Below are 25672 nucleotides of genomic sequence, written 5' to 3' on the forward strand. Positions count from 1 at the left end.
GGCTGCCACAAACGATTATTTTGATAGTCGACTAATCACCGATTATTTTTTCGATTAGTCGACTAATCGGCTAATACGTAAATTGAATGTAAAACATACAGCTTATCGCACCAGCATGAAGCTGCTCTTATATAACCTTCAATAATTTTCAGCTTTAAGTGTTTAAGGCATATGCTAACTAAAAATAAAGACAATTAAGATGATAGTTCATTAAACCTTTAATGAAATATGCTTGTAGCAACAAACAATTGTTTAACTGCGTAGCATAAAGTGCAAACAGCTGAGTAAAATAAGGAAAGGGCACTTGCCTAAACAACACAAAAATAAATACTTCAGGTTTATTTCTTAGTTTTTTTCTTTTCTTAATTTGACTTTGGCATCAAACATAGCAACAATGAGGTAGGCACCTGTAACTAAGGAATTATTAAAGTTTTGGTCTCACTGACTCAAATATAACAAAAGTGCATTTTGTGCTCAGTGCTCACAACTGTATTCAACTTTACTACACTCTGACTCTATGCAATCCCAAACTGCACAAGGGTCTTGTTCATAGCCAGGAAAGTTTGAATTTCTACATGTCTTGGAGAAAGGCTTGCTCTCTTTGGAGAGCAGATGTTCCCTGCTGCAGAGAAAATCCGCTCCGATGCTGTCCGTCACCAGCATGTTCAGTCTGGACTCAGTCAGGACGTTTGCTTGCTGAGGTGTGCATGTAGCTGGCTTTGTAACAAAGCCGTCCATTGAAGTAGAACCTACTTTTTAGCACTGATACATAACGTTAGAAAACATTAGCGTTACCACATTTCCTATTCAAACACATCACTGTTGTAGCGTTACAGAAAACACATGAAATATGTGTGCTAAGGGCGGCTGATGAATCAAATTGTCATCACTAATGCTAACGTTCACAGCTATATGAGTAAGTAGTAAGTTAGCTCTGTTTACGCTAATATTAGCCGCTAACTACCCGGTTAGCTAACCGAGACGACGGTCCCTCTTCATCGTTGCCACAACCTGCTTCTGTTTCAGGTGCTCGAACATCGCAGTTGTGCTGCCGTGGAAGGCAACTTCTGTCTTGCAGATATTGCATTGCACACTTTTCTCTTTTGTTTTCGGAAAATGCTCCCACACTTTTGAGGTCTGGTGCTGCCGGGTAGCCATGACACCTAGCCCCTCTGGTATAACTTCTGGTGACATCACGGCTGGCCCCGATTACCTCTACTGCGCATGTGTGTCAAGGACAGAAAGGCAGGAGCGGCTGTGGAGGTGCCGCAGCAGTTTTGAGAGAAAAACAAAGATAAAAAAAAACCAAAACGACGCGTCGACTATTAAATTAGTTGTCGACGATTTTAATAGTCAACATAATCGTGTCTAGTCGACTAATCGTGGCAGCCCTAGTCAGAACCTACGCTGATGCAGTTGGACCTGTGTTCCTCCTGGTCCATGACAATGCCCAACCTTATTTGTCTAGAGTATGCAGGCAGTCCCTGGAGGATGAATGAATTGATACCATTGACTGGACCCCAGTTTACCTGACCTAAACCCAATAAAACACCTCTGGGACATTAGGTCTGTCCGGCGCTGCTAGGATTGCTGCAATGACATTTTGGCAAAATAGACTAGTCTGCTGCCTCATTTTTTTCACTTTCATTTTAGGGGTGTCTTTGATTTCCCCCCCTCTATCTGGTGATCATTTTCATTTCTATCAAATTATGTGGCATCATTTTGTTACTAATACATCACCTACTTATTATCAGGAAGGATATTCAAGAACATTTTTCCGTTGTTCAGATCTGATGTGTTTTCGAAGTGTTCCTTTAATTATTTTGAGCAGTGTGTATACATTTTAGAAAGTGACAGATATTAGGATCCTCTTTATGAGCTACTGTGAGTTGGTTTGCTAATGCCATGTTTTTTATTCTACTCAATTGTTTATAAAGGTTTTAATTGCTGTAGTTTGGCTTTGCCCATTGTGCAATTTTACTGAGGATTAAAATATTGTCAACAATTATTTCAACAAGGGATATGTTTGTTTAAAACAACCACAGTTATTTTTCCTTCTCCTTAGAATGTCTTCCATTCACCGACATAACGGCAGCTGAATGACTCTGAAATGTCCAATTCCCATCAGCGTTTGTTTACAATGATTTGTGACTGAAACTTGTTAATGATGGAATCTAGTAGTGCTCATTCTGTTAAGTGGAAAATTAAAATAGCATTTTAATCCACTAACTGTTTATCTCATGAGGTTATATTGATGTTAACATCATGGATCATTGAGTCACAAACCCAGCAGCATTGCTGTGTGGTCAAAAGCCCTTGTACCACAAATCGACAAAAAGCAAGTACTAATTCTTAACAATCTATCATCCACCCTATTTACTGAGCCGGGACAGACTGCAGCAGCCACAGGTCCATTCAGGGAATTGGCAACTTTCAGTTTCATTAAATAGACCAAAAAAGTTTGAAAAGAACTAAATGCCTCATGAATTTTGTACATCCATTCACCTTTTCCTTCATGCAAACAGACCAGACCTGATAAAAAACCCACATTTGCATATTCAGACAGAGAAAATCATCGCTTCTGTGATCAGTGTGGGAAGAGTTCCAGGCAGTCTTCAAGTCTGAAGAATCATTAGTGTATCCACACTGGAGAGAAGCCTTACCCCTGTGACTAGTGTGGGAGACTTTCAGGCAGTTTGAAGATTAATCAACATAGCCACACTGAATAAAGTTGTCAGTGGTTTACAATAAAGTATTTTTTAACCATTCTCTATAAAAAAATATGCTTCTGAAGGTGATGGTTAACTGTGTTAGTAGTAATCATATATATTTGAAATTCAGTGGTACCTACTGTGGTAGGCAGAGTAGGTTTGTGATTGTCCTGCAACATTGTCTTTAACTACACTGCCAGCCTTATGAGGATTCAGTTAGTCACAGCAGAGTGGCCAGTCAATTATTTTATCCCAAATTATTAAATTATTATTATACTCAAAGTTACAGTGCTAAACTAGGCAGTCAGAGATGGCAACATACACCGACATCCTTGAATTCCAAATTTTACCCTGACCTACTTTCATAGATCAGTCATTTAATAGAAGACCCATCTTCCAACATGTAACTGGTGCATTCTATTTGTCACAAGGTTTCAGAGGTGTGTACCTAAAAGGTATAAAAGTGGAAATGTGACCTTGAACTAGTTGTTCAAGGTCAGTGTTGTGATGTAATTTTCATGTCCTTGCCTCCTTTTGTTTCGTCTTTCTATCTTATCCGGTTCCTGAGATATGTGCAAAAATAGTTCAGGATAGAAAATTATTTTAGACTGTAGATCAAAGCTAGTGCTTTGATGATGACCATTGATCAAAACTAGTGCTTTGATATATGGCCTTACTCACACTGGCCTTCTCCCTCGTCTTTCTATCTTATCTAGTTCCTAGTTCTTATCTAGTTCTAGTGTACAAAAATTGAAATTTGACCTTGACCTAGTTTTTTCAAAGTCAAGGTCATCATCTCATGTTCACCCCCTTTGCCGTCCGAGTAATGTTATTTTTCTTTCATCTTTCTATTTCCAAGGTTGTGAGGATATTTGGTGGATAGAGGGATGGATGAACACACAAACACTGACAATTACAATACATCACCGCTTTGTGGGATGTAACAAGGCAGTCAGAGACTGCAACATCCCCATGACACCCCTGAATTCAACATTTTACCCTGACCTACACATTTTTGTGGCTCTGGCTTCCTGAGAATGTTTTTTGTGCTTTTTGTTTTGTGATTATATCATCAGGTTTCAGAGATGTGTACCTGAAAAGGTAAACAGTGCACCGTCGTTCCTCACGGTTAATGCGTTCCAGGAACCACACGCGATTAATGAATTCCGCGATAGAGCGACAAACTATTTACCTTATTATTTATGGTAATTTAAACGTTTATGAACCCTCCCCATAATGATATTGAACCACCTTCTATCTGTATTACCTTTTCCCACACTCTGATAAACTGTTTAAAGCACTTTTGTGTCTCATGGAAGTCCGAGACTCACAGAACGTAGCGCACTTCTGTATGCCGTCAGCCAATAGAATACGGTATCACGTGCCTGTCTTCCAAAAATCCGTGATGAGTACAAAAGTTGAAATTTGACCTTAACCTAGTTTTCTCAAGGTCATCATCTCATTTTCATCCCCTTTGCTACCCAAGTACTGTAATGTTCGTTTTCTTTCATCTTTCTATCTGCAACGGTTGTGAGGATATTTGGTGGACGGACAGACGGACACAAACACTGACAATTACAATACGCCGGATGTAATTATTTTGAGGCTTACTATCATAGAAGGTAATTGTCACTCAGTCTTCAGCTCAGGTCAATGGGTATGTGATAATTTGTAGACATGGTTACAAACCAAAACATTGAGCCAATAGAAATTTGCGAGATGAAGTTATTTAAATGTTCTTCATGTAGCACATTTAATGCAGTATTTTTTAAGATAATTACAGACCAAACCCAAATTTGAAATCCTAAACCTGGTAAAAAAAAAAAAGAATGATGAAAAACCAGAGTCCACAGACAAACAATGGAACGCCATTAATTAAAATTCGAACCTTCTTGATCATTTGCCAGCATTGATGCTGCTGCATGTCTTGCACAACAACTTTTACTGTACATTTGTGGCCCTTCAGGGAAAAAGTCAAACAATTCCAATAGAGATATAACTCATTGGTTTATGCATTGGGTGTGTGTGTGTGTGTATTAGAAAGAATTATTGAAGTTCTATAGACAATGCTTCGCTCTGAATCATGCTAGGGTTTGATTTACAAAGTAACATAAAACTGAAATACAAAATAAAGCCCGTAACCCCTAAAACCATAATTCAGTTGATAGCACCATCCATCATTCCATCAGTATTACAACAACAAATACGAGCATTCAAAAGCTGAGGCTTGTCTGGTTTGATTTATGAAATGTTGTGGCCCATTGAGGAACATGCGAATTATCTAGAGAGAAGAATGCTTTGGGGCAGAATGATTAAGCAGCTGCATCTACACATTCTAATATCTTGTCTAGTCCTTCATCAATGCCAGTGTGCACTTTTGTCTACAAAAACATTGTTTCAGAAGGAAATTAACATCTTCTAATCTGAAAGCAAGTTAAGCAGGTCTTTATCTTAGTAAGGCTAAAGAAATGACAAATATATTCTTCCATATTCTGTCCTGACAGGACCTGTCAGATTGAAAGATTCTGTTCCAGGTCTGCAGTCCTGGATGTTAGGAAAAGGCGGCTCAGAAGAACCAATCACTATGTTTGATAAATTGGGTGTAGAAATTTCATTCAATTATTTTTGCTTTCATGATGTTATTTAAAGTGCACATATCCAACACATATCAAACATTTCATGTCCTAATCTTTTAAAGAATTTCAACTTTCTTGGAGACCTTATTCAGATGTTGTTCCACATATCTTGACTTTAACTAAAGCTGGCTGCAACAGTTGTTCTACCTCAGACTGATGGGTAATTTTAGTTTTAATCAAAGACTAGCTGTGCATAAGAGGACAACAGCAGAAATGTTGTGCAAAACGTCTGTTTGCATGAAATAATATATTTGGATTAATATTGTTGCAACAAGGTATAGTTTACAATAATATTTGATAGCTGGTAAATAAAAAACTGTCGTGGTTTACAAGTAAAAGTAAAACTTTCTTTTATTCTTAGCTGCATGATGAGCCCTCATGCTCTTGTAAACTCTTATCTTTGAGATAAAAATGAAGGAAGTAAAAGTTCAACAAATCTGATTGTTTGATCAAAGTAGAAAATCTGAAATATTCAATGTTCCAACTCCCACAAGACAGCTGCAAAGCTGGTGAACTTTTGAATTTATTTGTCTGCAATCAGTATTGCAATTTTCTTCAAAATCTTTTCCCTGGTGTTTTTTGCAGTAATGAGGCATAAAATTATCAAAATATTAGTTTTGAATGGAAGTTAAAGGCAGACAAGTGTATAGATATTTGTTTTTATATTTTATGTCTTTTTATTTATACATGTGTGAATGTTCCTGCCTCAGCACAAAATTCTGTTAAGGACCTAGGAGTGTTGCCGTTCTCTCCCCCATGTGGCAAACCTTCAGTTTAGCTGTCAAGCTGAGAAATAGCTTACCCTTCAACTCCTGACATGGCCCATATAAATTAACGTTCCTCAGACAATACATCGCCTCCCTCAGAACCACAGAGAAGAAAGTGAATAATACCTTCACATATCTTACAACCTTTTGTCCTAATATGTATATCCTGTTCTCAATAGTCAGACAAAGACATCTTCTAAGTTTACTGCACCCCTTGTTGAATGAACGGCCCTAAAAATTTAAGGTGCCTGTTGTTCAATGTTTCTTTGAATACATAGATATACTTTATTTATCCCAAACTAGTCTAGGTGATAAGATTTGAAATTTAGATTGACACATCTTAGCTGAAAGGGGGCATGTTGTATTATATTGTATTAGATAGTATATTATATTATACTAGTGGGAACCCGTGGAAATTCCACGATAAAACAATAATGTCAGACTTCATACCAAACATATGAAAACAGATGTATTGGTATTATAAACCAAGCGCACCCATCACAGAGTTCTCCCACCAGCAGACAGCGCATCACAGTCTGACCCAGAAGTGGCTTCGGCGTCTTTGGCAAGGAACATGAATGAATGACTGAATGAATGAATAAATAAATATATAAACTTAATGACTCATAAAGAAAAAAAACAGACGAACAAATATCCAACTGTTGAGCATGTTTATCACGTTTTCGACGTGGAGCTGTTATATGTCAGAAAATAGCCGGTTTGAACTCCGTCCATTCTGTATGTACATGTAGACATGAGTCACACACACTAACGTCACAGCAGTTTTCGTCGCAGGGAGACGCCCCCCGGATAGAAAAAGTTTCGGGTACAGTGTCCACACGACAGTACAGACCCGGTGTTTCCAAAAAACTTCACTTCGGCCAGCATTTTCATCCCGGATATCTGCGTTGTCATGTGGACAAAAGGCATAACTGCAACAAAAAGCTTCGCTGCCCGATGACTTATGCCAGATTGTTCACGTGATTCCTTCACCTTCTTGATCTCTTCTCCCTGTAATCTCACTCTTCCACTTGGGTCCCTCTCATTCACACACATGTACTCCGTCTTACTGCGGGTAACCTTCATTCCTCTCCTTTCCAGGACAAACCTCCACCTCTCTAGCTTCTCCTCCACCTCTGTCTTGCTCTCACTGCAGATCACAATGGCATCTGCAAACATAGTCCATGGAGATTCCTGTCTAACCTCATCTGTCAGCCTGTCCATCACCATAGCGAACAACAAGGGGCTCAGAGTTGATCCCTGATGCAGTCCAACCTCCACCTTGAACTCCTCTGTCAAACCTACAGCACACCTCACCACTGTCTTACAGTCCTCATACATGTCCTGCACCGCTCTAACATACTTCTCTGCCACTCCAGACTTCCTCATATAATACCACAGTTCCTCTCTGGGCACCCTGTCATAATCTTTCTCCAGATCTACAAAAGCACAATGCAGCTCCCTCTGGCCTTCTCTGTACTTCTCTATCAACATCCTCAAAGCAAATACTGCATCTGTAGTACTCTTTTTTGGCATGAAACCATACTGCTGCTCACAAATGCTCACTTCTGCCCTTAGTCTAGCTTCAACTACTCTTTCCCATAACTTCATTGTATGGCTCATCAGCTTTATTCCTCTGTAGTTGCCACAACTCTGCACATCTCCCTTGTTCTTAAAAATGGGCACCAGCACACTTCTCCATTCCTCAGGCATCTTCTCACTATCTAAGATCCTGTTGAACTACCCAGTCAAAAACTCTGCTGCCACCTTTCCTAGACACTTCCAAACCTCTACAGGTATATCATCAGGACCGACGGCCTTTCCACTCTTCATCCTCTTCAATGCCCTCCTCACTTCATCCTGACTAATCTTTGCTACTTCCTGGTCCACAACAGTCACCTCTTCTAGTCTTTGCTCTCTCTCATTTTCCACGTTCATCAACTCTTCAAAGTACTCTTTCCATCTTCCCATCACACTACTGGCACCTGTCAATAGACTTTCGTCCCTATCCTTAATCACCCTAACCTGCTGCACGTCCTTCCCATCTCTGTATCTCTGTCTTGCCAACCGGTATAGATCAGTCTCTCCCTCCTTACTGTCCAACCTAGCATACAAGTCATCATAAGCCCCTTGTTTGGCCTGTCCTTTCCCACACCACCATCCTATGCTGTTTGGCTACACTCTCACCTACCACTACTTTTGCAGTCACTGATCTCCTTCAGGTTACACCGTCTACACAAGATGTAGTCTACCTGTGTGCTCCTATTGCCACGCTTATAGGTCACCCTATGTTCCTGCCTCTTCTGAAAGAAAGTATTCGCTACAGCCATTTCCATCCTTTTTGCAAAGTCAACTACCATCTGTCCTTCTGCGTTCCTCTCCTGGATACCAAACTTGCCCATCACTTCCTCATCACCTCTGTTACCTGCACCAACATGTCCATTGAAGTCTGCACCAATGACAACTCTCTCACTTCTAGGTATGCTCTGCATCAATTCATCAAAGTCCGACCAGAATTTCTCTTTCTCCTCCAACTCACATCCTACCTGTGGACCATACCCACTAACAACATTGAACATCACACCTTCTATTTCTAGCTTCAGACTCATCATTCTATCCGACACCCTTTTTACCTCCAGGACATTCCTAACAAACTCCTCCTTCAAGATAACTCCTACTCCATTTCTCTTCCCATCTACACCATGATAGAATGACTTGAAGCCTGCTCCTAAACTTCTAGCCTTGCTACCTTTCCACCTGGTCTCCTGGACACACAGTATGTCTACCTTCCTCCTCTGCATCATGTCAACCAACTCTCTACCTTTTCCTGTCATAGTTCCAACATTCAGCGTCCCTACTCTTAGTCCTATACTCTTGGTGTTCCTCTTCTCTTTCTTCGAGCGAACACACTTTCCTCCTCTCCTTCTTCGACCAACAGTAATCCAATTTCCACTGGCGCCCTGTAGGTCAACAGCGCCGATGGCGGTCGTTGTTAACCCGGGCCTCGACCGATCCGGTATGGAAGTCGTAGGTTTAATTCGCATCTTTGATTTGGCAAAAGTTTTACGCTGGATGCCCTTCCTGACGCAAGCCCTCTGTATTTATCCGGGCTTGGGACCGGCACAATAAGACACTGGCTTGTGCCCTCTTGCAGCAACATTGGGAGATTATATCATATATTGTATTATATTTATCATCATTGGATTGGATATGTCATTGGATTTAATTTAATTTGATACTGTTTATATTTAAATTTTATACTGTTTATATTTTAATTTTTTTAGTATATGTTCTGTTAATGTTACATGTGTCTGTTAGTGTAGTGTATGTCTTGTGGTATGTCCTGTTTTGTTTTTGTTTTTTCCTGGTGTTTGGCTGAGCAGTGGATATGTGCAATTTCCTCCGGGATTATTAAAGTATCTATCACTTGAAGTTGTGGCTGTTCTACTGCGGCAAGGTAGACTTTTCAGTTGCTTTGAGACTTATGAGACTTGGCTCCACTGTCTCCCTCTATAAATATAAAACATTCCTGGATTACACAATGCTATTGTAGCTTTCTCAGTAATGATGTCAAGGTTGGTGGTGTGACAGATGTTCTGGCAGGCCCTGATATTTGTCATCTTTCCTGTGCACTAAGAGCCAGAAAATGCATCTGATCAGTAAATCCGAAGCGATCCATGGATGAGCGCTTTCGTAATACATTTCAATCTCTTTCTTGGTCTTGCTTTCAGTCTCATTTTGTTTCCCCCTGAAGTGCTGCCGACTTTAAAGAGGAACTCATTCAGTCTCAGTGATGCAACATCATTTACAGGAACAGTCAAGGGAAAACAAGTTTTTATGCTTTCCATTAAGTGAAAATAAAGCATGAGATGAGCTCCCTGCTGGTGAGATAGGATTTGGGCTTGACAATTAATCTTAATTGGAGTTGGATAAAAATTAGGATTTCCAGATTCTGATTTTTTTTCATGTTTCCTTTTCCCTTCTGCCAATCTCCTGCTCCTCATGTGATTAATGAAACTGTAACCTTACCTGGAGCAATGCATCATGGTCTCTAGTCTAAAAAGCAGTGTGAAACTTGACAGGTTCACAGACAGGTATCTGGCTCAGAGACTTCCCCTTCAGTGACATCAACACAAACACTGACATGCTGACGTCCCTTTAGCCTATGCATGCCTTCTCAACACACATCCTTTATTGCACTTTGTTGGTTGTTAGCAGTGAAATACATAAATCCAATCACAAATTCAAACACTGCAGATGCATTGAAATAGTAGTCTGATACTTTACTTAATTATTTGTGCATATATTTAAAGAGATGGTGATAGTCATCACACAAATGATCATGGTCTTCTTTCTGTCATAAAGTGGAACACAGCACTGTGAAAATGACACTGCTTGTTTCGGACCACTGCTGAAGTCAATGGTCCAGTGTTTCTCCTGCTGTTTAAAGGGCACACCAGCTCCTGTGTTGGCTTGGTGTACGACTCTGGCGCACTTTGCTTCTGAGACACTACTGCATAGTTTGGCTCTGACATCATTGGAATTCAAATATATATGCTCAGTGTGAGTATATATATTTGTATGTATGTCACTCAATGGGTGACATACATACGGTGCCAATACCAAAAAGTACAAAAAGACTACCATTTTCAATGTGGCATTAATTTCAATTCTGTGGTATTGTCAGTAAGTCATTCCAAGTACATCATTCAAACAGCCATGAACACACAACGTCACTTACCGAACGAGTAGCACCACCTGGCCATAGCACGCCTTCAGGTCAGTGGCAGGCAGTCAGATGTTGCTTGTAAACTTGGTGTGTCTCAAAGTGTAATCAGCAGACTTGCATCAAGACACAGAACTACTGGCAGAGTTTGTGACACTGCAACGATGACCAGTACCTAAGGACCTATGCACTCACATGAAATGTGAGTGGTACTCAGGTTTCCAGACAAAACCATTCGCAACAGACTCAACCACTTTGGCTTGAATTCCAGACGACTGTTACAGTTGATTCCACTGTCACCAAGACACCGCCGTGAATGTTTGTAGTGGGCACAAGACCTTGTGACTTGGACAATGCAGCAGTGGTCCACCGTCCTATTCACTGATGAGTGTCGGGTCGCCTTGCACAGAAATGATATTCCGAGGTCCTGATGGTCCCCAGGGTTTGCTTTGGTGGAAGAGGTGCAACAATCTGGGTAGGCATCACCATCCAGCGCAAAACAGATTTGGTTGTTGTAGTTGGCTCAGTCACTGCACATTCTTACCCTAGAGACATCATAGAACCCATCATCATCCCCCAATTCTGCCAGCACAACCCCAACTTTCTGTTCATGGATGATAATGCTCCACCACATCGTGCCAGAATTGTCACAGCTCGACGTCAGGAAGTCCGGGTATCTCATATGGTGTGGCAAGCAATATCCCTTGACTTGAACCCCATAGAGCAAGTTTGTGACCAGCTGAAGCAGAGTTTGGATGATCGTACCCCACCCCCATGTGACCTGGCTGAACGACGTGTAGCACTTGTGGAAGTGTGGAATGCATTGCTTCAGAAAACATCATGAGGCTAGTGAGGAGCATGAGATGTCGCTGTCAAGCTGTCATTGCGGCAAGTGGTGGAAACACCCGATACTGACGTTGTCAATTTTTGTTATTTGAGGCTATCCTTGTTGTTGTTTAAATTTTTGGGCTAATAAATATTAGACTAATGAAAATGGTGTTTCTTCTCATTCATTACTGTATTAGTAATATCAAAAGAAACTTTTACTTATTTCATTAAAATTCAGACCAAATATGAAAATCACTCATGTAAATAACAATATCCCCGAGTTATTGTGAGTAGTATTTTTTGAGGTTTTCCTCATTTTCATCCACCCACCAGAGACATGAGCAAGTTATTTCAGTGCAGCTGTAAACAGCCTGTTATGAAAACAGATCGTATGTGTGACATTTCTACCTGGGGATAAACGTAGTGCGGGCGCTTCTGACTTTTAAACAGAAATGGGAGGTGACACTGATGGTTTAACTCATGCTACACGCAAATCACAGCTATTAATAACTCCTGCAATGTGAGTGCTTTATTGAAGAGAGGCTTTGAAAGTTTGAAAGGACTTTTTAAGGTGACTGTTAATTTCAGAAATTGTACCTAATATAAAGTTAGGTTGTCAAATAAAAATTTAATTAAATAGAATATTTAAAATCTCATTCACAGAAAATGAGAAATTCCTCTCACAGAATGAGCCTAAAAAGAAGGGATTTTCACAAAATGGCAAAATTAAAAATGAGTAGCTAAAGGTGACAATTCATTTCTTTGTTCAGTTTCATTTAAATCAGTTTTAAAGTTTTCTTTAAAGTATTTAGCAGTTTTTGAGTTTTTCCTGAGGAAACAGACAACCTGTTCCTAAAGCCTCCCTCACTAACTTTTTGGGATAATGGAAAGACGTCTACATTTTTTCCTTATCTTACGATAAGATGATAGGATGTTAAAATACTTTAAGTAGTGACTTAAATGTGTGATCATAAAGTAAATAATATTGTTTACAGGCTTAATATGTGCTTTACTTACATGGGATGTATTTAATCAGGACACGTCAATTACCAATACAATTACAAATACAGTCATTGTGCTACTCATTATAGAAAGAAACCAAATAAAGAGTGAATTCTGAATGTATTCCAAGACCTAACATTTTACATCACTTGTTCAAATTTCCAGAAAATGCAGACTTACTCATTAGTGTCCCTGCCAGACTGCACCTGAGCAAGGCACAAATAGAAAAAAATAAGCATATGCTTAAAAATATGATCGTCTGTTTCGAGTTAACACTACATTTTTCTAGTGGCAAACTTTTCCAGGATAGTTAAATATGAAAATGGAGCTTTAAACTGATTCTGTGCCATACGAACAAATGAGGAAAACATCGGTTTGTTGAAGCATCTCTGAGTTTGTGATCACAGTGTCAGATGTCACCTGCTGCATTTAATAAGATAGAGTTTGGGGAGGAATGGGGCGGCTATGCTTTTTTCCCAGCAGCAGATAAAAAACTGCAATATTTTCAGGTTGTAATCTCAGTGACACTGGGTTTGATGTGCTGCCTCAATCCATATCTGCTGTGGTGACAGGAAACACACTGGGCTGTCATACAACCACACTGGGTCTCTGAACCTGCTGCAGGGTAGATGCAATATTAGGTGACTGCATGGCTTGTGGCCTCTCATCTATCTGAGTCAAGTTTGCCTCTCATCCATTTGCTCTGCTCTCTGGCTCTTCTGTGCAGGCACCAGTAATGGCTCTGTTCTGGTCTATAATCTGACCAGTGGTCTTCTCCATAAAGAACTCAGTGTCCACTCTTGTGAAGTCAGGTAAGACTCTTCTTTCTTTATACTTAAATGTGCAGCAAGACATAACATTTCCAGAACAGACAATTCACTTTCCGCCAGTGAACAAGGCAATGCTCTAATGATACACTTTGAATGAAATATTTGGAAAATCACAAGTTAGATGAACCCCAGCAGTCAGTCAGATGGCTCGAGGCTGATTGATTTTCTGTTGATTGTTTTCAGGCTCATTAGAGTTTGCAGAGGCAATTTGCAATCACATAATTAGAATGCCATGTCAGCTGTTGTGTGTTCCAGAGAATGAAATAATTGGCTTGATTTTTGTGGGCGTTTTTTTTAGAATATACTTGGTAGTGCTTCAGATGAATATGGTATTCATTGCTTGTAGAAATGAACAAAAGTGCATGTGTATAATTCTGCTCTATTAATAAACATTCAAAAAAAGCATCCGAATTATCAGATGTAGTTAAGATTAACTCCCAAAGTCAATTAAATAAGAGGGATTCCTATCCCAAGACAGACATCCAGAAAATGTATGTTAAAAATAGGACAACATTATGTATTAAAACAGATACACCAAGATTGTGAAATTTCAATAATATGGTATAGAAGTTTATACTGTAGCATACAGTATATTTAGAAGTAACAAGAAAAACAAGTATTGCATTAATGGAAGATTTTTTTTATTATTCACATTAGCTCATGGAATCACATAAGTAGAACAAGAGCTATCATTCATGTTGTCGGTTTCAGCCGATCGTCTTCCACAGCGATAAATCAGTATGTATAAATGTCTGTGGATTTCACTGTGAAATGCATACTGCATATAAATGTCTCTGCTACAAATGCACGCAGAAAAAGAAAGCAAAGAGCCACAAGTTGTTTTTCAGGACTTCAGGACTGGTTTCACGTAACGCTTGACAATCATTGGCCTTAACTGTCATCATGCAACAGCCAAATGTTAACAAAGTGCTGTGCTTCATTAGCTAGTATTCTCTAATGAGCAGCAAAACTATTTCACCAGGATTGATTAACTACTAGATTGAATCAATTAATGCTGTTAAGAGATTGATTGGGAGCAAACACCGTCCATTCGAGCGAAGCCAGGCTTTTCTTAATGAGAGAAGTTGGTGTCCACAAATGTAAAACTCCACCAAACTTTAATGAGCTGTGCGACGTGAGTGTGGTTACTTGAACTTTTCATGGTAACATTTTCCTGTTTGAGTGATTAGGTGATAGTTTGCCTGCTTGCTTGTGCCAGTTTGCCCTGTCATAGTGCTCAACATCTGTTTTTCTCTGCTCAGCATCTCTCTCTCAACACATCTTTAACTTGTTTTTACACATTTGGAGGATCAATTTGCCTCTTTAGTTGCATAGTGCCTTTGTGTTTGAACCCAATAGTTTTTGTCATCGTCCATGTCAGAAGTTGAGGATAAAAAAAGACGAACATTTCAAACTAAATGAATGAGTCAATGAGTCTGCACAACCCGAGATATGTATCAAAGACCAGGTCTTTCTAGTGAAAACTTCTCCCTGGAATTGTTGCATAGACACATACAGAGAAATTCTGTGATGTACCACTATAATTTGAAAGCTGTTTGTTTTCTGTGGTGGAGGCGGCATAGGTGCTTTATGGAAACGAGCCCCTGCAACCCTTGCCTCAAAGCAGCCATGCCAAAGGAGGCCTGGCTGCTTAGCATCTCATTTACATTTAGTGAGGAAATCGACTAATTAATCATGTGGCCATTTACCATCTCATTATGGAGTAGTTCGTGTTGCCCAAGCTCAGCCCCGACCCTGAATTTTTATATCTGACTGTGGCTGGCTGGGTTTGGTTTGCATTTTGTCAAAGCTTTACATATCTGACTCTTCACACTACTCACTACTTACAAGTATTTGTGATTGTGTGTCTGTGTGTGCGCATGCACGTCTGCGTGCGTGAATGTGTGTGCGTGCATGTGTGTGTGTTAATGTTCATTCCACAGGGGGATTGAATGGGTGAGTCTTACAAGCTTCCTCTCCTTTGCCACTTCTGCACCCAACAACATGGGTCTGGTGCGAAATGAACTGCAACATATCGACCTCCCGACTGGTGAGAGGCTTACACACACACAAACAAACACACTATCATTGGTACCAGGAAATGTAATGGTTACAAGTATTATGATAAGCCAGAGTAAAACCCTAAATGGTTACTGGATTTATTGATCTTTTAAAATGTCTTTGCACTTTAAAGAATTCAAAGTAATTACCGTTCACAGCCCATTTAGACTGAGCTTGTTTTGGTTTAACGAAATATGGCAGAGAACCAAAGCAGTTTCCCCTGAAGGCAAGTAATGTGTTAGTATGTTGAGCACAAAGGCAGATTTTTCAAGGTCACAGAAGAGGCTGTCCTAACTTGGCTAGATCACCATGGCGAATATTGTACACATAAGTTGGATTTAAATCTGCTTTAGATCCTGCTCCCATTTCACAAATGATTTTCCCTAATAACAGTAATTATGAAAATTTAATGGCATAACTTAATATTCAATCAATTGATTTAATTTCATTGTGTTTTGTTAAAACAATTAGTTTTAATTTATTTGACATAAGATTGTGTCAGACATAAATTCAATTATTGAGTATAATTTTCAAAAAATGCTTTAAGCAAATTCCACTTTAGGGGATTAATAAAGGATTCTGAGTCTGACTAATTATTAAGGTTACAGTTAAAGATCTCTACAGTCAAAATGTGAACAAAAACTTAACTGCTTGAATAGCAAAATTCATCAGGTTCAAATTTAAATCTTCAGCATTTTTCTACTGACTTCTCTTTCTTTTGTTAGATTCTCCCTCTCATCTCAGCAATTCCTACATGCTAAATTTGAATAGAAATTACCTCAGAGTTTAAAAATGGTTTATTGTAGAGTGGTGAGAGTTGAATACGGAATACAAGATCTCTGGTTCCAGCTCCGGTCACACAGTCGCGATCACGAAGCGGGAACCCTGGACAGTAGATCAGGCTGCTTTTATAGTTGTCGCCAAATGGAATGGTGTTTTTTCTGTCAGAACTATTTATCTAACTCCATATTTGGTATTTTCTACTCTATATGATTGGCTACGTAAATTTTTTTAATGTTTTTTTTATTTCAATTTTGATTTTATATACTGATCTGATCCCCAAGGGAAATTAAGAAAGCACAATCTAGTTAGTAGTTTCAAACGCATGCATGCATATTAGTGAGTACAGGCCCCTGTAATAGACGCACACACACAAGTGGGCTTATAGGCAATGGGAGGTAAGGTGGTGGGCAGCTCCTTCATGGGCGCCTCAGCAGTGCTCACCTCCAGAGGTGAGCTGACACCTCCCACTGTCAGCTCACACTCCGGGTGTATTTGGGCAGGAGCTGGAATTGAACCGCCGATCTCGGATCATAGGACATTGTAGCCGCAAGAGGTGTACAAAACTGTGGTGAGACCAGAGATGTTGTTTGGTCTAGAGACAGTGCCACTGAGGAAAAGACAGGAGACAGAGCTGGAGGTAGCAGAGATGAAGATGCTGAGAGTCTCTTTGGGAGTAGCCAGGATGGATAGGATCAGGAAGTACATCAGAGGGACAGAACATGTTAGAGGTTTTGGAGATAAAGTCAGAGAGGCCAGACTGAAATGGTTTGGACATATCCAGAGGAGAGATAGTGAATACATTGGTCGTAGGACGCTGAGTTTTGAACTGCCAGGCAGGAGGTCTAGAGGAAGACCAAAGAGGAGGTTTATGGATGTAGTGAAAGAGGACATGAAGAGGACATGTGTGTTGGTGTGAGAGAAGAGGATGCAGAAGACAGGTTTAGATGGAGGTAATTGATTTGCTGTGGCGACCCTTGAAGGGAAAAGCCGAAAGGAAAAGAAGAAACTGTATGTACTTACCTTTGTAACTCCAAAACATTATAAATAAATCAAGTAAGAAATTATTCCATTTCATGTCATAAAAGTAAATAAAAAAACAAAACAAATAAAATGCCCCCTTTACGGGAAGGAATACAACACCTGAGGTAGAAACTCCAGGTTAACAAACTGCCGAGGTTTGTTAAGTCAGTCTTAAACTGGGGGCTTTAGGTTAAGTAAACCAGCTCACAATAAGAAAGCCTGGTTATGTTGAATTCACTTGAATTTTGTTACGGTTTTACATTTTACTAGTGAGTTGAATTCCATTCAGAACATCCAGAAAAAAAGTCATGATATTATGCTTTGCTTTTTATTAGTCGTTTTTGGCACCTCAATCTTTTGCTTTTTAGTGAATACAAGGGAAGTTATGATTAAGCATAGTTAGTTTCTGATTCTTCTTGTAAAGGCACTACATGTTTTCCTTTTGTATGTGTCAGATAAAAGTTTAACAATGCCGTCACAGCACCTGAACATGCTATACATTGGTATTTTTTCTTTAAGTTTCTGTTTAGCTCAGGGTTCCTGCAGCCATAATGACAACAAACATAGGCGCTTCAGTCTCTCTGACCTTCTCTTTTATTTGTCTTGGTATACAGTATATGGGGTTCTCAGAGAGACTCTTATTGTCCTCTCAGGGATACTTACAGAGTCCCTCAAATTAGATCCAAACACTCTAAGGGTATCACCAAGGGATGTGTAGCCCTGAAAAGGAGCTCCTATCATGAATTCCTGCAGAACAGCTTACAGCTCTGCCTGAGCCCATTTACAAGTCTATTGAATCTCTGCATCAGTCGTGACCAGTGTGTGTTTCCACCTCCTCCAGGGGATGAAGGTACACAGTGCTACATTTACAAGAGAGCTGGAAAGTCACTTAAAGGTGCCGTAGTAAATGCTCAAGAAGGCGTGTTTATAAAAAGAATCTTTTAGTTATTATATACATTATAAGCTACTTATAAGATCAGTGGCATTTGAGAATTATCATATGTGCAATGTTACATATACAGTGCGCCCTCGTTCTTTGCGATTAATGTGTTCCAGGAACCTCACACAATAAGGGAATCCGCAATCAAGTGACAAACTATTTATCTTATTATTTCTGGTAATTTCAACATTTCTGAACCCTCCCCGTACTGATATTAAACACTTTTTATCTGTACGTATTACCTTTTCCCATACTCTGATAGACTGTTTAAAGCACTTTTGTGTCTCCGTAATTCCTAGACTGACAGAACGGAGCGCACCTCTGGATGCTGTCAGCCAACAGAATGTGCGTACGGTATCACGTGACTGCATACCAAAAATCCGCGATGAGATGAAGTGCGTGCATTGATGCATGAATGTGTGAGGGCGCACTGTATATTATTATTCCATCATCACCGTCTTACTGTTATCATTTTCACAAATCTTTCCTATTTTTATTATGTATATCATAGTACTTCAGTTTCCAATACATTAAAGAATACTTTGAGAATAATTACATTTTAATGACTCCAGAGTCATCAAAGTTAACAGTGCACAGTGTTAGCTTTGGGTAACTTCCAACTCTCGCACTCTTCACTGTTGTTTTTTTATGGCTTCAAGTGCCTGAAATCCTCCAAGGTGTCCTTGATTTCAAGTGGAGCTGCTGGTAGAAGCTCAAAGGCCGTGGGGAACTTATCTGTTCTGGAGTATATTTGCAACAATCACAGACTTTTAAGGACTTTTTTTTTGTCTTGCTAACAGTTAGGTGGAAAGGTCATTACCAGTTTAATCTGTGTACATTCTAATCTAGATAATGTAGTTCTGGGACATGTTTAGCCGAACAAAGCATCAAGGGAAACAGAGCTCTATCAAACAGAAGGAAATACTTTTCACCAACTCTCTTAATGTCTTGTTACTCCTACGACAAACCTGCAAGAAGCCTGCAATAATGCAGATTTTCTTCACATTGCAGAGATAGATTTTTTTGCTTATTTAGATATGTTGATAATTGTCACACCATCCAGAATCTAAATCACTGACATCCTGGACCAAAGTCGGGCAGAAAGCATGCAGATTTCTTGGTCATATGTGTTGGTTTTACTTACTCAGGAATTGGGGCGCGTTTTGCCTCTAAAACTTATCACTAAGGCATACATCTTATGGCTTTTAGAGCCATAAGCATTTCCTGATGAATGTTGGTGAAATCATTTTCCTCAGTCACCTTATACAGTGGTATAAGGTGACTTCATTTAACTTAACACCTCTGTGTTCATCTGTTATATGATATATTTAACTGAAATTTTTAATCCAAACCACCAGTGAGTTATAAAGGAAAATCTGGAAAATGATCAGGGGTGCCCAAACTTTTTCATACCACTGTAAAGTCATTTGATTGGACATGTTTTTATTTGAAAGGATTTTTTTTTTGTGGATGCCGCAGTGATGGTGAAACTTGGTCGTTGATAAGTAGCATGCACACAGACAGTAGTTATAAATTATGCGTATAGATGGTAAGTACTCATCAGAATCTCAGTATCATTTATATGTGTGTGTGATCAGGGCAGGTGCTGTCTGCTCGTCACCTTAAGTCATCATTCCAGTAATCATCTGGGTGTTTTTCTGGAGGCACTTTTGACACCATTAGAGCCTGTAGGCTAATCATCTGCAGAGTGACTATAATTGGCCCTCTGTAATCATGCAAACCCCAACCCCAACCCCTATCCCACCCCTCACAATACAGAGTAAATAAAAATAGAAATTTGGAAGAGGCGTACATTAGCCTGTAGTCCACCAAGGTTTCTCTGCACTTTGCGCTCATGCTGTTTTGTCCCCTCTGGTGTAAAAACTGCCCCCACCCCCCATCTCCAAACTACTGCAGGCAACTCTTTTACCTATTTATTTTGAACAGGACTATAACCCCTATGAACTCACAGCCATTTATCCTTAAAGGAAAATTATGTGAGTTATAACATAAACCAAGGAGACCTCAATGTGCGTGTTACACTGGTGTCACCGTGGGTTCTCACAGGTTAAGAAAGTTTCTTGAAGACGTTTTGCCTCTCATCCAAGAGGCGAAACGTCTTCAAGAAGAATGTTGCAGCAGATTAACCCAGGTGATGTGTCTCATGCTAATGACCCTCATAAGTATACAAAGGTGGAACTCGCATTTCAAGAACCCCTCTTTGACACCCCCGGGCACCCCATCAACCATCTTTGAGGAGCCAGACGGGTTTCAACTACGGTCGTTGAAATGTGAATAGCACTGACCACACCCGACAGGGTTAATAAGCTGGGACAAAACCAGACACCTTCAGAACTGAAGAAGTCTCTTTGATAAGAAGCGAAACGTCTACAAGAAACCTTCTTGAATTCCAATGGATTAATTTAATCAGCTTTGGATAACCATGACCTGGATAACTGAGAACTTACAGAGACACTTTTTATATCACACCATTGCTTCCCTAAAACAGATGTGCTGGCAAACACTTCAAGGGCATACTCATTTTGTGTCAACCCTGATAATTTGCTTGATGGCAGGTTTGCGCGGTGGGAGGTGAATGAAAAGCCAGAACTAGTTTCTAACAGTTATCTTGTCCTTCTATGGCTAAACAGCTGAAACCAAGATGTCCTGGCATTCCTTCACCGGAAAGATGTTGTTGTTGTTGGCTTCTATCAACAATTTCTTTCACTCAAACTCATGTTCTCTCTCTCTTTCTCTGTCTTGCGTGTCTTATAGGCCGGTGCTTTGCATTCAGAGGCGACCGAGGAAACGATGAGCCACCCATTGAAATGATTAAAGTGTCCCATCTCAAGTGAGATATCTGCCACCAACAGCCACAGCTACAAACAATGCATTTATACTATTTACACTCACACTCTTAACCTGCCTGGAGCCATCTCTTTTATCTCTATCTCTGAACATTTAAATCTATATTGCCTCAAGGGTAGTTTCCCATTACTTTTTTCTTTTCAACTACCAGACTAGAATTTTAATGACTCCACAAAGAAAAACACACATTTTCCATTGATTGTTTTGCTTATTTATTATTCTCTTGAAAAGCTTTCACACTTAAATCCTCACAATTTTGTTTTCTATTTGAATATTTATATTTGCTTTGATATTTCGAGAAATAAACCAGCAGTCTCAGACACACACACACATTTTATGAGGAATTAAAGTGTAATCCACAGTGAAAGAAAGTGTAATACGCAGAGCATTAGCTGGCCTTCAGAGAGCACAAAAACTCACAAACATCCTTGTCCTTAAATCTCTCGTAAGAATGAAGTAACAGCAACAATGTAAATCAGAGATGTATGTGCACCGACGTTAGAAAACCTAGATAATACTGTTAACTCTTATTCTTGCAGAAACAGATTTATTCACATAAAGTGAATACACATAGTTACATTGAAATTATTTGTTACAGTTTCAATATAACAGTTTTTAAACTAAAATAATTCAGCATTTCACCGAAGTCCATCAATAATGTTTTCAGGTGTCTTGAACACAAGACTGACAAACAACAGGAATGATGGCATAAAATTAACAACATTAGATCAGCGGAGCTGAAATGTCACTGTCACCTCTCAGTTGTTACTCACACCCATTAGAGGTGTGTGTGGGTGGATGCAAATACTGTCTGCGTGTGCCTGTGTTTTCTTATTATTTCACTCCATTGGGAGCATTTTTCTGCGTCAGCCTTCAGGTAGTGTGTTTATGAATGTAGGAACCAGGTTACATCATTGTCAGCCTCCTCTGCTCTGTCTGTGTTATGGATGTTTATAGCTGAAGGTGTGTGTGTGTGTCTGTGTGTGTGTGTGTGTTTGATTTAGATCATATCAATCTTGAAACAATGTAAGGATAACTGTTTATATCCTTTATTCTCTGCCTTGTTGTCACTGACGCCACACCCACTGTATTCAGTGTCAACCTTTCTGTACCGCCGCTGCTGTCTCCATGGAGATAAGGAGCCAACCCACAACTAACTTCTACCCAGTCAAAGTGAAAATTAATTGATCCATGTATCTTGTGACTTATATCTTCTCTGAATTTTGTAAGGGTTCTCGTATACCAATGCCTCATCCTTCTCCCATGTTCATGAAAGTCAGGCAGGTAGTTTGTCTGGAATTTGTCAAACAAACAAACAAACAAACAAACTGGACCAAAGTCATGACCTGCTAGGGGGAGGAAATGACACAGACGTGGATATGAGAAGGTAGCTTATGTGTCAGCTCACTGAGGGCCTGACCGGTGCCGCACTACTGTGTGGCTCCTGTACAGCAGCTAAAGGCTGATTTTTGCTCTGAGTAATTTTATGGTAGCCTTTTTTGAAGTGAAGCCTATTACTTGTCCAGACCTAGCTGGTCCAGGTATTCAGACTGGCTAACCTGAGGCCAACAGTTTTTATATTTAATAATTCATACCATTTGCTCAAGGAAATTCTTGTCATTTGTTACTCGCTGTGTATGGTGTAGCTAGGACTTACTAAAATACAACTAAATAGTAAGGATATGCTGAAAACTTATCTTTGTTGTATGTAGATTAAATAGTTAGTAGTGTTTTATGACTCTTACATGATACATGACAGCCAGATTTTGATGCTTTTGGAATTTAAAAAACATGATAAACCGTACAGGGGTAATGATTGCTGTGTGCTTTGACTCTGAGTGTCTGTTTGTGACATCCATCCATAGGCAATACTTGGTGGTTGTGTTTAGAGACAAACCCCTGGAGCTTTGGGACATCAGGACGGGGACACTGCTTCGAGAGATGGCCAAGAATTTCCCTACTGTAACCGCACTGGTACTTGCAAATCCAAATACTTCAGACATACAATAGCTTTAACCAATCCTTAACACTGAACTGCTTTTGCCACACAAGGAGGAAACAAACCTATACTGTCACTGTTTAGGGATGCTCATGTAAATTCACAGCTGCAGTTTGGAACATGTTCAGTTTACTTGTTTTTTTGTAACAAACACTGTACAGTATATACTGAATTAATTCTCGTTTTAGTTTTTTTCTTTTGCTCAATAGTGTTTTCTACTTTTTGGACGTTTTATTTTGTTTCTGTGCTACTGTGGGCCATTTGAGAGATTAGTTTGAAAGCTCAGCAAAGAGCAGCGGCTTCATTAGGCCAGAGAAAATCTCGTAAAAGTAGAGTATGCTGGACAAACCTTACAGTACGGCTGTAAAATCCTCCACAGTGGCAATAAAACCCTTAATAATGCATGCTGGCCTCCCCCAAGCACATATTGCTGTCTAATTTCCATATTGATTACAACCTCGACTATATCCGCTGTACTTGTGCAGTTAGACAGGAAAGTGAGCTAAACCTCCCTCCGGTGTGTCGTCTTCTCAGTGATGCGACCATCTCATGTCCTCTTTGCCCGTCTCTGTGGGTCTAGTTTTTGCTCTGTAATGGTTGGGTCTTATCAGCAAATGTGTTTTGGTCTGGGTCTGTCGCTCTAATGACAACTTAACGTTCGTGCAAACAGGAGTGGTCCCCATCTCACAACCTGAAGAGTCTAAAGAAGAAGCAGATTGCAGCAAGGGAGGCCATGGCTCGTCAGACGGTGTCAGACACTGAGCAGAGTGCCGTTGAATCCTCGGTCATCAGGTCAGAGTCAGAAGAATACTGTTTGTACAATAAAAAACAAGTTTTCAGGTAGACTTCACAGAATAAAATCCTTCAACACCACACTGAAATACATTTTTAATATTATGCAATAAACTAATATAGCTGCATTTTGGATAAAAATCCTGTCATTTCTGATTAACTGGTTGTTCACTTATTGGCCAATAGAGACCAATTTGAATCAATTATTTTGGAGATACAACCATTATTTTTTTGATTCTTTCATCACTTATAAACTCACTGGCTGCCATTGACGTCGACAGATGGCAATTACATTTTTCAAAAGGGGGTGCCGGGGGACAGTCTGTCGGAGCTTGTCAGTGAAAATCATTTGTCTAATAATAATTGAATTTTATTGAATAATTTTTACACTAGTTACAATTTTTGTTATTATTATCTGTTATTATTTGTCACACATGTAGATATGTACAGGCTCATAGCACACACACACACACACACACACACACACACACACACACACACACACACACACACACACACACATACACACAAAGGCCTGTAAATGATGGGATGTAGAGCAGCAGGCAGCTCCTTCATAACTTCTAATGGGGCGGTGCCTTGCTCAGGGGCACCTCGGCAGTCCTCAGGAGGTGAACTGGCATCTCTCCACTTTCAGTTCACAATGCAAACTTTTTGGCCCGCATGGGCCTTGAACTGGCCACTCTCCAGTCTGGCCAGCCACTGTTCAAGACCCAGTCAACTGAGCTACTGCCACCCCATGGAATCATGGAATTTAGCGTCATGATGACTGATCCAGTTATGGAACAGATGGCGATTCAGAGAAAGACGGAGAAGTTGTGGCAGCTTACGATGCAACAAAGTTTGCATAGGTCAGTCCACCTGCAAGCATACACGGTGTCGCTGTGAGCGAGGCATCTTGGGATTGATCAAGAACAGAAAGAAAACACTGATAAATGTCCAGAGTGTTGGAGAAAGTCCACCGAAGTAGATCTGTTGCTACAACGCACTGTCAGCCAATGAGTTGAGAAGGTTCCATACACTCATTTTTCGGTGTCTTTTTAATTAAATAATCATCATTTTCTGAATTATTTGAGTTACTCCACAATTTTTCCTTGTACCCAGCATCAACAGCGGAAAGCTGAGAATATCAGTATTTCCCACAGGAACAAATGCATATAAACTGTCATGTTTCTCCACTACAGCCTCCTGCAGGATGCAGAGAGCAAGTCGGAGACCAGCCAGGCCATCTCAGCCAGGGAGCATTTTGTATTCACCGACACAGATGGGCAGGTCTACCACATCACAGTGGAGGGCAACACCGTCAAAGATGGTGCACGAATTCCGCCTGATGTGAGTCCAGAGACCATGTGATGTTTTTGTGTGTCTGTTTTACCTTTTGTCTTCCTGAAGTCCTTACCTCCATCCACTCTGAAACTTATATAAATACCCGTTTTATATCTCTCGTTACTCTTGCTCCATTAAATTTCATATTATTTTGAGCCTTTCTATACTTATAAATCTCAGTCTTTTCAGTGTTTACTTTTTATTGATATCAATATGTCTGCTATCTGTACCTCTACTGCGTATGTTCTCCTCTCTTTGTGGATGTTGGTTTCTCTCCAACATCTTTTAGATCTATTGGTATAGACTTTCTCTCAGTTCTATTTCCTGTAGAATCCTTCATATTGAATTTCATCTTTAGACTTCAG

The 25672-nt window shown here is 39.8% G+C and overlaps 1 protein-coding gene across 3 annotated transcripts in view; it reads left to right on the forward strand.

Annotated features, from left to right (window-relative positions):
- The window catches only part of wdr11 (WD repeat domain 11), a 60352-nt gene that overhangs the window by 17701 nt on the left and 16979 nt on the right, over positions 1 to 25672 (forward strand). For all 3 annotated transcript variants that reach the window (XM_068327349.1, XM_068327350.1, XM_068327351.1), the window contains exons 11-16: positions 13398 to 13482; positions 15444 to 15550; positions 21080 to 21155; positions 23038 to 23146; positions 23842 to 23963; positions 25166 to 25313. In XM_068327349.1, the coding sequence (XP_068183450.1) occupies positions 13398 to 13482; positions 15444 to 15550; positions 21080 to 21155; positions 23038 to 23146; positions 23842 to 23963; positions 25166 to 25313 (647 nt within the window). The remainder of the gene's footprint in view (positions 1 to 13397; positions 13483 to 15443; positions 15551 to 21079; positions 21156 to 23037; positions 23147 to 23841; positions 23964 to 25165; positions 25314 to 25672) is intronic.

Source organism: Antennarius striatus, chromosome 11, assembly GCF_040054535.1.
Source record: "Antennarius striatus isolate MH-2024 chromosome 11, ASM4005453v1, whole genome shotgun sequence".
Lineage (NCBI taxonomy): Eukaryota > Metazoa > Chordata > Actinopteri > Lophiiformes > Antennariidae > Antennarius > Antennarius striatus.